Below are 16303 nucleotides of genomic sequence, written 5' to 3'. Positions count from 1 at the left end.
GAAAACTATAGGCATTTTCAACTTCCCCAACAGTTATTTTCTGGTCTGGGAAGTAAATCCCTTCCTGCAGCCATTTAAACAGACCAGAGTTCCTGAAGACACGAGCGTCATGAACCTTTCCCGGCCATCCCACGTTGATGTTGGTGAAACGTTCCTTGTGATCCACCAGTGCTTGCAGCACCATTGAAAAGTACCCCTTGCAATTTATGTACTGGCTGCCCTGGTGGTCCGGTCCCAAGATAGGGATATGCGTTCTGTCTATAGCCCCACCACAGTTAGGGAATCCCATTGCAGCAAAGCCATCTAGTATGACCGGCACATTTCCCAGAATCACTACCTTTGCTAGCAGCAGCTCAATGATTGCGTTGGCTACTTGCATCACAGCAACCCCCACAGTAGATTTGTCCATTCCAAATTGATTACCGACTGACCGGTAGCTGTCTGGCGTTGCAAGCTTCCACAGGGCTATTGCCGCTCGCTTGTGAACTGTGAGGGCTGCTCTCATCCTGGTATTCTTGCGCTTCAGGGCAGGGAAAAGCAAGTCAAAGTTCCAAAAAAGTGCCTTTACGCATGCGAAAGTTTCGGAGCCACTGGGAATCATCCCAAACCTGCAACACTATGTGGTCCCACCACTCTGTGCTTGTTTCCCAGGCCCACAATCGGCATCCCACGGCATGAGCCTGCCCCAGTAACACCATGATCTCCAAATTGCTGGGGACTGCAGTTTTAGAGAAATCTGTGTTCGTGTCCTCATCACCGCGCTTCTGTCGCCTCCTTGCCTGGTTTTTCAAGTGCTCGTTCTGCATAAACTGCACGATAATGCGTATGGGGTTTACAATGGTCATAACTGCTGCAGTGAGCTGAACGGGCTCCATGCTTGCTGTGCTATGGCGTCTGCTTGGGCAGTCCAGGGAAAAGGGCGCAAAATGATTGTCTGCTGTTGCTTTCATGGAGGGAGGGAGGGTTGACTGACGACATTTACCCATAACCACCCGCGACAAATTTTTGGCCCCATCAGACACTGGGAGCTCAGCCTAGAATTCCAATGGGCAGTGGGGACTGCGGGAACTGTGGGATAGCTACCTACAGTGCACCGCTCAAAATGTTGACGCTTGCCACGGTACTGTGGATGCACACCGCCGAATTAATGTGCTTCGTATGGACGCATGCAATCGACTTCATAAAATCTGTTCCCAAAAATCGACTTCCATAAAATCTGAGTACTTTCATAGTGTAGATATGGCCTCAGTGAGATAGTTCCTCTTTACTCCCACAGCCACAGACGGAATCTGGCCCCACATCCATCCATGTAGCCACAGGCAGGAGAAAGAATAGCAGCAATTTAAGTAGCCTTTTCTCATGGCTTAGTCAACGAGAGGGACAGGGCCAAGGGTGGATTGCCCCACAATGATCACTCCAACATTCACAGACATGCTGATGTGACTAATTTATTCTGCTGGTTCCCTTCACTAGTGCTCACTGGTGAGGCTCTACTTTATTCAGAATTATGTATCTAAGGAGTGAATAAAATGTAACGAGGGGCTTCTCTTTTCAACTAAATAGGCACATCCAAAAATACACTATTCTAAATCAGAAATACATAAGTTACTACAGCCCAGGCATTACACTGGAACTTATGCTTCCTAACGTATCAGTTCAGATCATCCCCTCAGATCAACACTGCAGATGCTGCCTCTCTCTGGATTCAAGGTCTACATTTAGAGACAGAGTGGGAACTGGACAGGTCAGGGAGAAGAGCGGGTAGGATGAGGACAAGGACAGAGTTGAGGGAAGATGAACACGGTCCTCCTCATTTTGGCTCCCAAGAGAGCCCTCAGGTTATATTATTTCCCCCTCCTCCAGAGCCTCCCCTACAGACATTTGTGTCAACTGCAATCAGGGTGAGTCTTTGGTAACTCAGCTCCAACATCAGAGTGGGGAGAAGAGGGAGGGGCACCAAGGCCCTGAGCCAGTGAAGAAGCATAAGACCTTTGAGCGGATGACCCTTCTTTCAATTATCTGAGCCATGGGTTTTTAAACATCTAGTTACTCAGATCTAATCAAATAAAAATACCATTGTAACTGTATTAGAGCTGAACAGCAAGATTTCTTACGATAGAATTTCAACAATAGAAGTGTTGTGAACAGGGCTTTGGAGCTGTGCTCCGCACTCCAGCTCCGGGCTCCGCTCCAAAGTCCCGGTTGTGAACTCTTCCTTTTTTTTTTTTTAATATCCTCTATTAATACACTAAAGAAAATTATTAAAATCTTGATTCTAAACGAACCACAATATTCACAGATAAAACTGAAATTCTGTCTTGATTTCACCCTAGTGTCAATGCAGCACGTCAGTAATTCAACATGATTAATAGTTTCAAAACTCCTTGCAATTCTTAGTTTATTTATGGATTAATAAGCTTTGATGTTTCTATTGCAAACAGTAATGTTATAAAAGATAAAAATTTGGAAAAACTAACAGAAATGCTGATAGATATTTGACATAGAAATTATGGCAGATACTACTGTAAAAACAATATAAATATATGCTAATTCTAAAATTAATGAGAATACAAATATTTATATACATTTACCACAATGCATTTTATCATAATTTGAGGAGAAATAAGAGACAAGAATTAGACTTTTGTTTTAAAGTTATTTTGTAGCAATAATATATTACCATCGCTGCTATTACTTACTGCATGAAGTCTTTCTACAAGTTTTTGATCACCAAGACAATTTTTAGTATCAAACCATGAGTCAAAGTCCTGCAGGAAAAACAAATTATTGTTAGCATGTACAGTTTCATCTTTACTTTCAATAACAGACACACATGCGAACATAAGAACAGCCATACTCGGTCAGACCAATAGTCCATATAGACCAGTATCCTCTCTCTGACAGTGGCAAGATGCTTGAGACTGAGCAGAATAAGGACAATTTCAGCAATCCATCTCCAGTCGTCTAGTCCTAGCTCCTAGCACTTGAAGGTTTTGGGATACCCAGAGTCTGGGGTCGCGTCCCTGACCAGCTTAGTTAATAGTCATTGATGGACCTATCATCCATGAACTTATCCAATTCTTTTTTTAACCCAGTTAGGTTTTTGGCTTTCACAACATCCCATGGCCACAAGTTCCACAGATTGACTATGTGTTGTGTGAAGTAGTACTTCCTTATGTTCACTTTAAACCTGCTGCCTATTAATGTCATTGGGTGACACCTGGTTCTTGAGTTACATGAAGGGCCAAACAACACACTTCCCTATTCATTTTCTCCATGTCATTCATGATTTTATAGACCTCTACTATACCCTCCCCCCAGTCTCTTTTCAAGCAAATCTCCTTACATGGAAGCTGTTCCATGCCCCTAATAACTTTTGTTGCCCTTCTCTGCACCTTTTATGAGATAAGTCCATTAGAACTGCATGCAGTATTCAAGGTGTGGACATACCATGAATTTATATAGTGGTATTATATTTTCTGTTTTATTATCTATCCCTTTCTCAAAGGTTCCTAACATTGTTAGCTTTTTTGACTGCGGCTATACATTGAACAGATATTTTCAGGGAAGTATCCATGAAGACTCCAAGATCTGTCTTGAGTGGTAACAGCTAATTGGGCTTCATCATTTTGTACATATAGTCGGGAATATGGTTTTCCAATGTGCATTACTTTGCATTTATCAATATTGAATATCGTCTGCCATTTTCTTGACCAGTCACCCAGTTTTGTAATATCCCTTTGTAACTCTTCTCAGTCAGCTTTGGACTTAACTATCCCGAGTAATTTTATATCATCCACAAGTTTGGCCACATCACAGTTCACCCCTTTTTCCAGATCATTTTATGAATATATTGAACAGCACTGGTCCTACTACAGATCCCTGGGAGACCTTGCTATTTACCTCTTTCCCTTGTGAAAGCTGACCGTTTAGTCCTATCCCTTGCCCCCCCGACCTTTTAACCAATTACAAATCTATGACAGAACTTTCCCTCTTATTCCATGTCTACTTACTTCAATTAAGATCTTTTGGTGAGGGACCTTGTCAAAGGCTTTCTGGAAGTCCAAGTAAACTACATTCACTGGATCGTCTTTGTCTACATGCTTGTTGACTACTTCAAAGAATTCTAATACATTGATAAGGTATGATTTTCCTTTACAAAAGCTGTGTTGACTCTTCCCCAATATATCATGTTCATCTACGTGTCCGAAAATTCAGTTCTTTAGTATTGTTTCAACCAGTTTGTCAGGTACTGAAGTTAGGCTTACTGGCCTGTAATTGTCAGGATCACCTCTGGAGACTTTTTTTAAATTGGCATAACACTAGCTACCCTCCAGTTATATGTTACAGAGGCAGATTTAAGTAGTAGATTAAATAACACAGTTAGTAGTTCTGCAATTTCATATTTGAGTTCCTTCAGAACTTTTGGGTGGATATCATCCAGTACTGGTGACATATCACTGTTACATTTATCAATTTGTTTCAAGACTGCCTCTATTGACACCTGAATCTGGGACAGTTCCTCAGATTTGTAACCTTAAAAGAATGGCACAGGTGTGGGGATCTCCCTCACATCCTTCGCAGCAAAGACTGATGCAAGAATTCATTTAGCTTCTCCGTAACAGCCTTGTCTTTCTTGAGTGCTCCTTTAACATCTCAATCGTCCAGTGGCCCCACTGACTGTTTGGCAAGCTTCCTGCTGATAATGTACTTAAAACGAAATTTGCTGTTAGTTTGTGTCTTTTGCTAGTTGCTCTTCCAATTCTGTTTTGGCCTGCCTAATTAATTGGGATGGGTCCTGCTTTTGAGCAGGGGGTTGGACTAGATGACCTCCTGAGGTCCCTTCCAACCCTGATATTCTATGATTCTACTTTTACACTTGCTTTCCAGAGTTTATGCTCCTTTCTATTTTCCGCATTAGGATTTGACTTCCAATTTTTAAAAATGCATTTTTGCCGCTCATCACCTGTTTTACTCTGCTGTTTAGCCATGATGGCATTTTTTGGGTCCTCTTACTGGTTTTTATTTGGGGTATATGTTTAAATTTGAGCCTTTATTATAGTGTTCTTAAATAGTCTCCTCACAGTTTGCAGACATATCGCCCTTGTGACGGTCTTTTAAATTTCTGTTTAACCAGCTTCCCCTTTTTGAAGTTCTACGGGGAGGGGCGAGGGAGGGGGGTGTTCCCTTTAGCATTTTTCCCCTACAAGGGTGTTAAATCTCATTACATTATTGTTGACATTCTCTCGCTGTCATGTAAAAATGAAGTCAATGGAGTTACACCAGTGAGAGAAGACACAGGCCATTGCTCTCGGCAAGTTTAACAGCATCCATAAACTTTAAAGCCAATTGAATAACTTCACTGGTAAAACATAGAACCTCTTTTTAACAGAAGTGCCTACTCTTTTCCCTCCTGGATTTTATACCAGGCCTACCACTGTAACATCTGAGTGCCTATCATAGTGCATCAAGTCAGGTTGCATAATGAAAAGCAGGGGAAGAGACAAGGGAATTGGACCATAAAAAGTGAGATCAGATAGAGACATGAAGCAAGAAGAATGGAAGTAACTGAATCAAAGCAACAAGATGAGTAGAGTGATAGAAAAAAAGCAAAGGGAAGAGGTAGTGAAAGGAAAACGTGTAAATTCTAAGTGAAAAAGCATAAAGTTTACTGTGCAAATTATATGTTCAGCATAGACTCACAACTTGGTTTAACTCACATTTATAAGTAACAGTGATATAAGTAAGGATTAAATCAGTTTAAGTTTATCCACTTTAATTTAGCAGCATTTTACACCCACTTTGCATGGTGTAAGTGTAGCACAAGAAGCAAAATCTTAGGAAAACAGGCCCTAAAGCCTTGTCCAGACTAGGATTTAAAGGTGTTAACTAACACATGCTACCTGAAATGTCTTAAAAGTCTAGTGTAGACAAGACAGTTTTAAAATGTGCTGGTTCACATGTGTTAACCAACATCACACCTTTAAATCCTAGTCTAGCCAAAAGCTGAGCATTTGCAGAACTGGGCCCTCAGTTTGCAAATAAACTACCAAAATGTGGATTTTGACAGTATTAAACTGGCATGAAAAATTCAGTCTGTTCACTCTAAGAATAAAGAGAGAACTGTATTTTACCATATGAAACCTTTCTGCAAGGAAGAATTTCAACTGGCTCTACCCAGAATTAAAATGATAGGTAGTAGAGACACACTGTATCCATGATTTTTAAAAATATTTATCTCATATTTATATGGCACCCACTACCATAGTGTCTGAGCACCTCGTAACCTTTAATGTATTTATCTTCTCAACACCACTGGGAATTAGGGAACTGAGGCACAAAAAGACTGAGGGCTTCTCTACACTACTGCGCAGGGTTGATCTAAGATACGCAACTTCAGCTATGTGAATAGCATAGCTGAAGTCCATGTACTTAAATCTACTTACCACAGTGATTTCACTGCGGTAAGTTGACAGCAGACACTCTCCCGTCAACTCCACTTGCGCTTCTCATGCTGGTGGAGTACCAGACTCGACAGGAGAGCGCTCAGTGATCAATTTATTGCATCTATACTAGACGTGATAAATTGACCCCCCACTGGATCGATCGCTGCCCGCCGATCCAGCAGGTAGTGTAGACAAGCCCTAAGATTTGCCCATGGTTACACAGGAAGCCTGTGATAAAATGAAGGGATTGAATCTGCATATCTCAAGTCCAAGGCCACTCTAACCACTGGGTAATTCATCCTCTCTGCAGGATATATCATCAGAATTATGCTAGCGAAAATATATATCAGGCCCCAGCTTACATCTGCAGAATTGAAGACATCAGGTAAAAGAAAGTTGAGTAATGCCCACAGTTCATGGAGGTTGTTCTGTAAAGGAGTTCCTGTCAGCAGCAACCTATTTGTTGTCTTGAACTCACGTACAATCTCAGAGAGCTAGGAAAAATAACAAACAGCATTTGTTATCTGTGGCTTAAACACATAAGGGACAGATTTTCAAAAATCCTGAGCACCCATCACTTCAACTGAAGTCTTTGAGAGCGCCATGTGCTCAGTACCTCTGAAATTCAAGCCCCAGAAGATCAAACTATTATTTTCAAAAAACGACCTTCAGGAAGGATTTGAATAGGACTAGAATATAATCTAACATTTAAAATCTAAAAATATTTTGCTACAAAATGCTCAAGCAAAGGTTACGAAAATACTGAAATTGAAGTTTACCTTAGATTTTTCATTCTTTATTCTGTGGGCTTCATCTATCACCAAGTATCTCCAGTTAAACTTTTTGAAAACAGATTTCTCCTTAATTACCATTTCATATGAGGTAACGCAAACATCCCACTCTCCAGGCATCATAACATCACGGATAAAAGCAGCCTAATGTAAAATAATATTAATTAATAGATATTAAGTAACAACAGCGAGCATAACTTATCTGGAGCTCTCTGCCCCTTATGTCTGCCAATATTATTGAAACAAAAGGTTAACGAGTAAAAAAAATAAAAGATTAACCACATATGAAAAAGAATACCTAGAGTTACACTAATTCAAGTCAAACAACAAAGGCTTCCAATCTATGTTTCAGGGCATAAACTGATCAGCAGCTGGAGTTAAGACGAAAGGCATAAATCGTCCCCATTCACCTCAGTGGGTGTTTATTCTTAAGCATAACTATGTATTTTTAAAATAAATATTTCCTGTTAAGTGATCAGCAGTGAAATAGTTAACTAAGACATCCCCTTCAGAGACACGTGAAGGAGTGTTTTCAACCATGTTGTATATTAAATGCCCAAATATTGGGTTAATGTAGAGCTAAGGTTGCCCAGTAATGTCTTGTGCATTTCTAGAATGTGGATGCTAAACTTAAACCCCTGAAAACCAGGAAATAAAAAGAGGTAAAGCAACACAAATGTAAACCAGGACACACCGTTAAGATACATGACATCCTGCAATGCAACTTTAGCTACCTGCAGCTTTAACTGTACCCCCTGCCCCCATACACACACTTGAGGGCTGGCAATAGCCACGGTTCCATTATAGAGGTGCAAAGATTAACAAATTGCCAAGGGAAATGGAGATTCTCTCTCTCACAATCTTCAGATTAAGACTGGATGCCTTTCTGGAAGATCTGCTTTAATCAAACAAGTTATTAGACTCAATACAGAAAGAGCTGGATGAAATTCTATGGCCTGTGTTAATAAGGTCAGACTAGAAGACCTAATGGTCCCCTGTATCCTTAAAATCTGTAATACACAGACATTAGGAAGGGCTAAACATGTGCTGTGTTTGTGTTATGTTCTAGAGATCTGAATTACGACACTGTCTGCACACACTCCACCTGCATTCGCTGTAGCTGCATTTAGTGGTGGAGCGATTGGTTGGAGCTAGTATGCAAAGCTGTGACTGGTTCATGACAAGAGGCGCATGTGTACCTTAAGACACCAAGCATGCCCCATTGAATTTTGGAGGTTATATCTGCAGAGGTACACAGGGTCTTCTTGTCATGGGGACTGCCAGCAGTCTGGTAGCGTACTCCAGGGCTTAGCCAGGGCTTAGCCAGAGTTAAGTGAAGGCAAGGCAAAATGAATATACTGTCTCAAAAGCAATCTGCAGGACAAGAGCAAAATGGCAGTAATATTGTACAAGCATGGAGTAGTTTGTGTGGGGTAGGCTCGGTACTGGAGTACAGGCAGCTTCTGTCTAATGTCAAGCATAGCAAACTTAGTCCTGCAGTGCTCATGTGCTCTATGCCCAAGGTTTTCCATGACATTTGTAAAGGTAGGAGTGCTAGCATGTGTGTTAGTGGCATGTTGGGGCACTGCACAAAGAGGTTGCACTGCAGGGAAGGCATGTACCTTATCTTTGTATTTCCAGGCTTTCAGAGAATTAAGTTCAGTCACACTCCGTATTCTGGAGGGGCACCAGGCACCACTGGGCAGCCTTAACACTGCACTAGTGAAACTTTGGAACATTTAATTTCTCAGCAGCCCCTGCCCACCCATAATTCTCCCCCCTCCCGCCCCCCACGGTCTTCAGCTCCTTGGCCACCATTAATCCTGCCACAGAATGCACTGGCTGCATGATAGCTCCTTCACTGCCCCTGCATCATCTAATCTTTCTACCTCTCCAGCATAGCTCAGTTCTTCCCTCTCAGCCCTCTTCCCCTCAGAGTCAGATTTCCACATGGGATCTGCTGGTTAAAGAGCTAGGGAAAGGATGCAGGTACAGTGCAGGGACACTAGCATGAATCCATGGGACTTTTTTTTTGAAAGGAGGGATAGCTACGGGAGGGCACAGATGCAGCCGCCCCCCCCCCCATCACTGATCAACTCAGACCCCCTCCTTCCCACCCCGCTCTACCTTGTGCTGCTACAAACACTCCCCCAACCATCACACACGCTGTACTACGACTCTCCACGTCCCCCCAACTTCTCAGATTCTCCTAGCACTACTCGGATGCTGCTCCATCTCCTCCATCGTATCCATTACTCTGACCATCCCCACACCTCCTGCTGATCTGAGCACCCCTATTCCAAGACCCCCCACACCTAATCATCATTCTAGGTCCCTGGCAAGCTTGGAGGGGTGATGGGGAGGTGGCATGATAGTGAGGCTGTGAAGAGTGCCTGCAGCAGATGGAGGCAGGAAGGAGCCCAAAGGTGAAGATGCAGAGTCCCTACCCCAAATCTGGGCCTAATGTATGGGGAAGGGGCTGTCCACATGCATTTGCAGCACAGGAGGCAGAGACATATATGAAACAGTCCTTCCAGTCAGTGAAACATTCTCAGCCGAATAAGAACTTCTCATAGAAGTGAATACAACCTGCAACAATAGTTTTAGAGGTATGAATTGCTCCAATTCACGAGTGGGTATTCTCATCCCCTTTCCCACAGTTTCAGCACTTGTGGGCCTCTGCCCTGCACCAAGTTTGCCTGTTCTCAGCTCCCAAGCCCTGACTCTGGTCTTAGCAGTGTGTGCTTGGAGCATGTTCAAGCATGCCTGTTCTCAGCCCCCCATTCCACCTCAGTACTGATCACATGCCATGCACTCAACATGCTTATTCTCAGCTCCCCATTCCAGTCTAATCACTGTGGGTCACATTTTGAAGTGGGGGACAGAAATAGGTGATATGAATGTGTGAAGGGTTGGGAGATACCCCATACCCAGATATAAACTCTTCTCTTTTCTGCACAGCTCTGGCCTCTCCTTTTTCTCCACAGACAATGGCATCGGGGGAAGGGTGAAGCTGATGCCCCTTCTCCACTGCTGGACACAGCATAAAGAAAATGATGATTTCTGGGTTAATTTGCCAGTCGGGATGCAGTGGAGGAAAGGGGAGCCATAGAGGAGGAACTGTGGGGGAGGGACCAGGTGGCTCCACTTCCCTTCCCCTTAAGTATGTCACTATAGGAGAAAGTGCTTAAGTTCCCCAGTTATGGATCTACTTTGTCACTGCTTCTGAGCTTTCAGAGATCAAGGGTCCTTTTTTGAGGACAATCCTCTATTTATCGAGGGACCTTAAAAAAAACCACACACACAAAATCTCCTTTTTTAGAAATCCGATTCTTTATCAAAGCTCTGACATAAGCACAATGGTTGTGAAGGGTCATTGTCTGGTGATGTCCTGGATCCTCAGTAGCTGTGCCAGAGCACAACCCGAAGGACCAAGGGTCGGCAATGATGTAAAGCCTCCACTCTGTAGACTGCCAAACTCCACATCCCCTGCACCACTTCAACAGCACCTCCACAGCTTCAACTCCCCATATTCCTCAGGCTCTGAACGAAAAAAAAACTTACAAGACTACGGAAGTATTATGAACAGCTCGTTGGGGGCTGTGTATCAGGATGTCTCTGGAACAAGTGACCCAGGACTTACTTTACTCTGAGAGACAAGGTGGGTGAGGTAATAGCTTTTAATAGACCCACCTCTGTTGATGGAAAAGAAGTTTCGAGATGCACAGAGCTTTTCCACCAGCAGAAACTGATCCATTAAAAGCTATTATCTCACCCACCTTGTGTGTCTCATACCCTGGGACCAGTACAGCTACAACACTGCAAGCAACTTGTTTTTCTTGGATCTCGCTCAGAATGATTACATTATCCCAATTACTTCCCCATCTTTCATTTTCACTCTGGTTAACTAATGTTAGTTTCTTTGAAAATACTTCTAAAGTAAAATCAGAGTCTGTGTGTAGATTTTAGAGCACTTTAAAATATTGCCCTTTTCCAGTACATGTGGGCGAGTGGGCAACACCAACTGTCACTTGCCCACATCCTGAGGATGGACAGAGGGAGTTCAAAATTCAAGAGAGTGACCAAACAGACAATATTATCTTTTTTATGATTTCATGATATTTCTTGGTTCGCTCTCCATTACAAACCCAGGAGGCTCTCTGAGAGTGTGCTCGCAGATCAGAGCTCAAAAGAGAATGGGCTGACCCGAGCTGCTGCAGTTTGCCAAGGGGGGTCGGGAGGAAACAGACTTCCCTTTTCAACAAAGTGGACTGAAGATTGTTCGGACAGAGAGGACTAAAAGTGGTCACATGGAATTGTGAGATACTTCCAGATGACTCAGGACCTGAACCAAGCAGGGCTGTGCCTATATACAAAGCAACAGAGGGTCAAACCCTGGGTCCCTGCTTAACTCAAGCCCAGACCTCTAGCCCTTCGGGTTCCTGGGATCCTGGGTCAAAGCCCTGGGTTAGTGCAATTGCAGTGTAGACACAAGGGGAGTTAGGCTTCAGCCCGGCTCCAGCACAGGGTTACAATGAAGTGCAGACATACCTGTAGTCACTGTGGTGACAGACTGCCTGGAAACCCATAGCTTGAGCCCCAGGTATCTGTCTGTGCACAAATTAGAAGAACCAGACAATTTTTAAAAATAGTAGTTTTTAAGAGTGATTCTATCTTGGGAACCCCTTGCTCAAATGTCCCCAAATTTGGAGCATTAACTAAGCCACGCCCCATGAAGCACAGTGAATTTCAAGACAAACTAAGTCAGCACATGGATTTTAGAGCACTTGTCTTTTAAACGGTAAGCAAACTCTTAATCTTAACTACAGCAGAGCTGCTGCTGTTATAATTCACCCAATTCACTCTGTCCAGTATAGTTTTAAATTACACAAATAATGGCTCTTCCACCAGTTCCCTTCAGAGATTCTACAATCTAAATGTTTCTACTGTGCCCATCACCATGTGTTGGGTACCAGTCAAACAGAAATAAGACATCTTTCCATCTTTATTAGCCAAAGTTTTCCTCTTGTCATCATCCCATTACAATTAGGACCAAGGAATAATGGAAGCCAAGAAAAGGTGGGGAGAGCAACCACTAGAGAAAGGAGACAAAGGGAAGGTGACAACAAGGCTGAGAAGTAAAGAATATAATCAGCTGAAGGGAAAAAGGGAGTACAGAAGTTCAGTAGTCACCAGAAAAAGGTGAAATCAACAGAGGAAGGAGTTTGGCAAGTGGGATACATTGTTCATCAATTTCTTTACAGTTAAATCCCTGTCTGTTATTCTACTTTAGCATTTCCTATAACACCTATTGGCATAGCGTCTAAACACCTCCCCACAATTAGATGGTTAAAAGCTACAGTATTTTTTCACAAGCCAAAGAAACTACTTCAAACAATTGTATTTCCTGGAACACCACTTTCTGACATGCGAAGCATAATACGTTTCAGTTGTTCACTTACTCTGGCATCCTTGTCTCCAATAAGACAAACCGCACGTAAAGATGGAACCCAGCGTTTAAATTCATTCATCCAATTGTGTAAAGTTGATTTTGGAACCAGGACCATGTGTGGTCCAGGAATGTTTCGGTAATGCTTCAGATAGCCTAGCAATGCTATTGTTTGCAAAGTTTTACCAAGACCCTACATTAGCAAAGAAAAAAATTAAAATGAAGTGTCATCATAACATTAAGGACATCAAAACTATTTTCCAGCTATTTAATGCTGCTGCTGAAACTGCTTACAGTGAAATGCATACAGTGCAAGTCTATTCTTGAGATGAATTAAAACCCATGTTGCTTCAATGTATTACAATATCCAAATTACAATTCTGAATACAGCCATTTTGTGCACAGAACAAAATAGTTTTACTATAAGAGTTCCACTGTATATAAATGAATTATAGGGACTTCAATGTTAAATTACAAGATGGCTCAGAGCAAAGTTTAATAAAAAATTAAAGTCCCTATAATATTATGCATCTCTTGTTTGAATTACACAAAAAACTTATTTCACCGTTAATGAAACTGCATCTATTATGATCTTTTTACTTACACAAAAAGGGTACATTAACCACATAAAGGATGGAAAGAGTAAAAAATGACCCTTTTGCTGAAGCTAGAACATAACATATCCTCTCTCCTACAGCCCAATACAATTGCCATTTAAGTCAATAGAAAGACTTTAATGGGAGTCAGATCAGCACCAGAGAAATCTATTCTTTCTTCTATCCACATGTGTAATGCTAACTTTAGGAACTTATGCACTTGTTAATGGGAAAGCAGATCACTGGGATAGATGGCAAACTCCAAGAGGACCTATCCAGGAAAAATGTTTGCCTCTGTAGTCAATATCCAAAATGAAGCAAGAACCAAAACAGGCATATTACGGCCCAGATCCTGTTTGCCCTAATCACAGGAGAAACTCAGTTAATAGAGACATTCATGTGATTAAAGTGAGCTGGATTTGGCCCTATATAATACATAGACTTTTGCGGTATTAAACGTTTTCCTAGAAATTGACAACTTCAATGAGGACTTGTTTTTTTAAAGATATAGTATAAAAAAGTTAATTCCATTTCACAAAATAAAATATATCAAGCACAACAATTATAGAGCATCAGAAATGTCAAATGCAGAGGGGAAAAAAAGATTTATTTATTTATTTAGCAGCAACAGCAGAATCCTAAGTTAGCTAACAAATTCTGTATGGCATTTTCTTTCTGGAAAGCATGAGAGAATAATTCACATTTTCATTTTTTAAGACATATTAACTGTATATAGAATAAGAACCAGTGACAACTATGCATGTGTTATGCTCCAAAATAGGCATGAGCATATAACTATGTGTGCAATAACTAGTCAAAAGGGTACAAAGCGATATCCTGCTTCAATAAGTTTATTATTCTATGTATTTCTTCCTGTTAGAGGAAATTGTGCACAGAGCATGCAATTTAAACCCATGAAGAAAGTCCTTGGGCTGATGAAGGTCACATATGTACACAAAAAAGATCAAAACAGAATGATTACTCTACATAAATTCCAAAATCTTGCTGCTTACCATTTCATCTGCCAGAATTCCATTAACGCCATTCTCATACAAGGAGATCATCCAGTTCAACCCTCTAACCTGGTAATCTCTTAGCGTTCCTCCTTTCACATCTGCAAATGTAAGATTCCTCTAACTAGAAATCTTTTAATTTTATTGTGATCTACTTATGAGATCTTACTTAAATCAATCAAAACAAACAGAAAACTTCCAACATGGATACTCACATGAGGGTGACTCCTCAAATCGAACACACACATTAGATGTTTTTCGACTCTCAGATAGCAGCTCTTCATCTTCCTCTTGCTCCGTGCGTCTGTGACGATAACTGAAGAAGGAAGAAAGTTTGTACGTGAGTTTGGATTCTAAAGCTTTTCAACAGAGCTAATGGAATATACCCTGACTACATTTTTGAGAAAACAGTAAATTAGGATAGAAATCACTGTTGATCCAGCAAATCTATATTCTATCACCTGCTCTTCCACAGAACCAGTTTATCATTAAGTAATTATTCCCAGATATCCATTCCAGCTCTGAATTATTTAGGCTAAAATCCAGCCCTTTCCTCCTCAGCCATGGTTGTACTGTGCAAGAAGGAAGCAAAAATTCTGCAGGTGGCTGTGCAGGGAGTGGGGCAGAGGGGCATAAGGTACACACGGACTATGGCTACACAATCTGCCACTTGATCGGTATACCATTCAATAGACCATTGATCAGTATACCATTCGGAAGGATAAGTGAAAAGTTTCAGTTGAATGTTCAATTCCATAAATATTTGCTTGGATGACTTCTAAAAATTATTCCAATTTTAAAAAAAGCAACTTTCAAAAATAATATTTAAGTGCCTCATATAAAAAAAACACCCAAATCAGGGGGAAAAGTCTCTCTCTCACACACACACTTTCACCTGTTTAGTACTACAACTTTACTTTTTCAAGGAGTTCTGGCATACTTAAGCCATAATTTTTCAACTGCAATTTAAAAGATAGATAATAAAAATATATAATTTGTTTGAAAAAAATAACTTTGAACTTTGACATAAGAATAGAGATACGAAAACATACTCCCCAGCTGAAAGTAAACTCTGTTTTTCATCTTTCTTTATCCGTGGTCGTCCCAATTTGACTTTCAATGGTGATGTTGGAGATTTCTGTGCTGCAGGCTGAATAAAATGTGCAAAAAGTTCCGTCTGCTTCAGGAGAAATTCAAATCTTTTTGCCCGATCTGTTTTCTAAGTTACAAAACAAAAAAGAAGAAATGTGCATCTTTTCCCCACCAACAATAATTTTATTTTTGTTAAAACAAGCAACTTACATACCTCAGTACTGATCTTGCAGAGCAATCTGAGCAAGTGAACTTTGCAGGAGAACTCCATACAAATGTTACATACATGAGTGACAAAAAATTACTTTTTTTTTTTATTTACACCCAGGGATGAAATCCTGGCTCCCCCTCAAGTCAATGGCAAAACTCCTCATTTAAGTTATTGTGGTCAAGATTCCACCTGAGAAGTGTTTGCATTGACTTGAATATGTTGCTGTTTCAAAAACTAAAGCAACTAATACACAATCCTGCTCCCACTGAAGTGAATTAATTTTTCTGTTGGACTTCAGTTGGAGCAGGCTCAGGCTCCAAATGTTTCTTAAGTCCATGAGTCACACCTGCTACACTGTATTTAATAGACTATAAATAACAGCTATAACAGTTTTTAAAGAAGACAGCAACTAACACCATGCTATTTTCCTGTCAGTTCTTAAACAGTGTTTACAAAATCTTATGCATTATGTAACTTAAAACAGTTTTGTTGTGAAATCCTTTAACCTCTCAATATGTGTTTGTTTCAAATACTAAAGTAAAAACATAAATTAGTATCATAACTTTCCTCTAAAGAAGAGCTGGGTAGCTGTTAGATGCAAACAGCAGCAGTCTATCGGTGGCAAGATAGCAATATTCACAAATGAAGCTGAAAAGATGCTGATACATCCTTTTTGCCACAGGAGGGCAATATAAGTTTCACACA

The 16303-nt window shown here is 41.0% G+C and overlaps 1 protein-coding gene across 3 annotated transcripts in view; it reads right to left on the bottom strand.

Moving 5' to 3' along the window:
• The window catches only part of SMARCA1 (SNF2 related chromatin remodeling ATPase 1), a 74372-nt gene that overhangs the window by 44263 nt on the left and 13806 nt on the right, over nucleotides 1-16303 (bottom strand). For all 3 annotated transcript variants that reach the window (XR_014713168.1, XM_084640290.1, XM_084640291.1), the window contains exons 3-9: nucleotides 15348-15514; nucleotides 14511-14611; nucleotides 14296-14396; nucleotides 12700-12879; nucleotides 7226-7381; nucleotides 6809-6940; nucleotides 2700-2768 (exon numbers count right to left, since the gene is read on the bottom strand). Coding sequence is in view for 2 of the 3 variants with exons in the window: in XM_084640290.1 (XP_084496416.1) it covers nucleotides 2700-2768; nucleotides 6809-6940; nucleotides 7226-7381; nucleotides 12700-12879; nucleotides 14296-14396; nucleotides 14511-14611; nucleotides 15348-15514 (906 nt within the window). In the remaining variant the exon portion in view is untranslated. The remainder of the gene's footprint in view (nucleotides 1-2699; nucleotides 2769-6808; nucleotides 6941-7225; nucleotides 7382-12699; nucleotides 12880-14295; nucleotides 14397-14510; nucleotides 14612-15347; nucleotides 15515-16303) is intronic.

This window comes from Lepidochelys olivacea (genome assembly GCF_965140295.1).
Source record: "Lepidochelys olivacea isolate rLepOli2 genome assembly, chromosome: 9".
Taxonomy (NCBI): Eukaryota; Metazoa; Chordata; order Testudines; family Cheloniidae; genus Lepidochelys; species Lepidochelys olivacea.
This window is presented reverse-complemented; position numbering and strand designations above follow the sequence as displayed.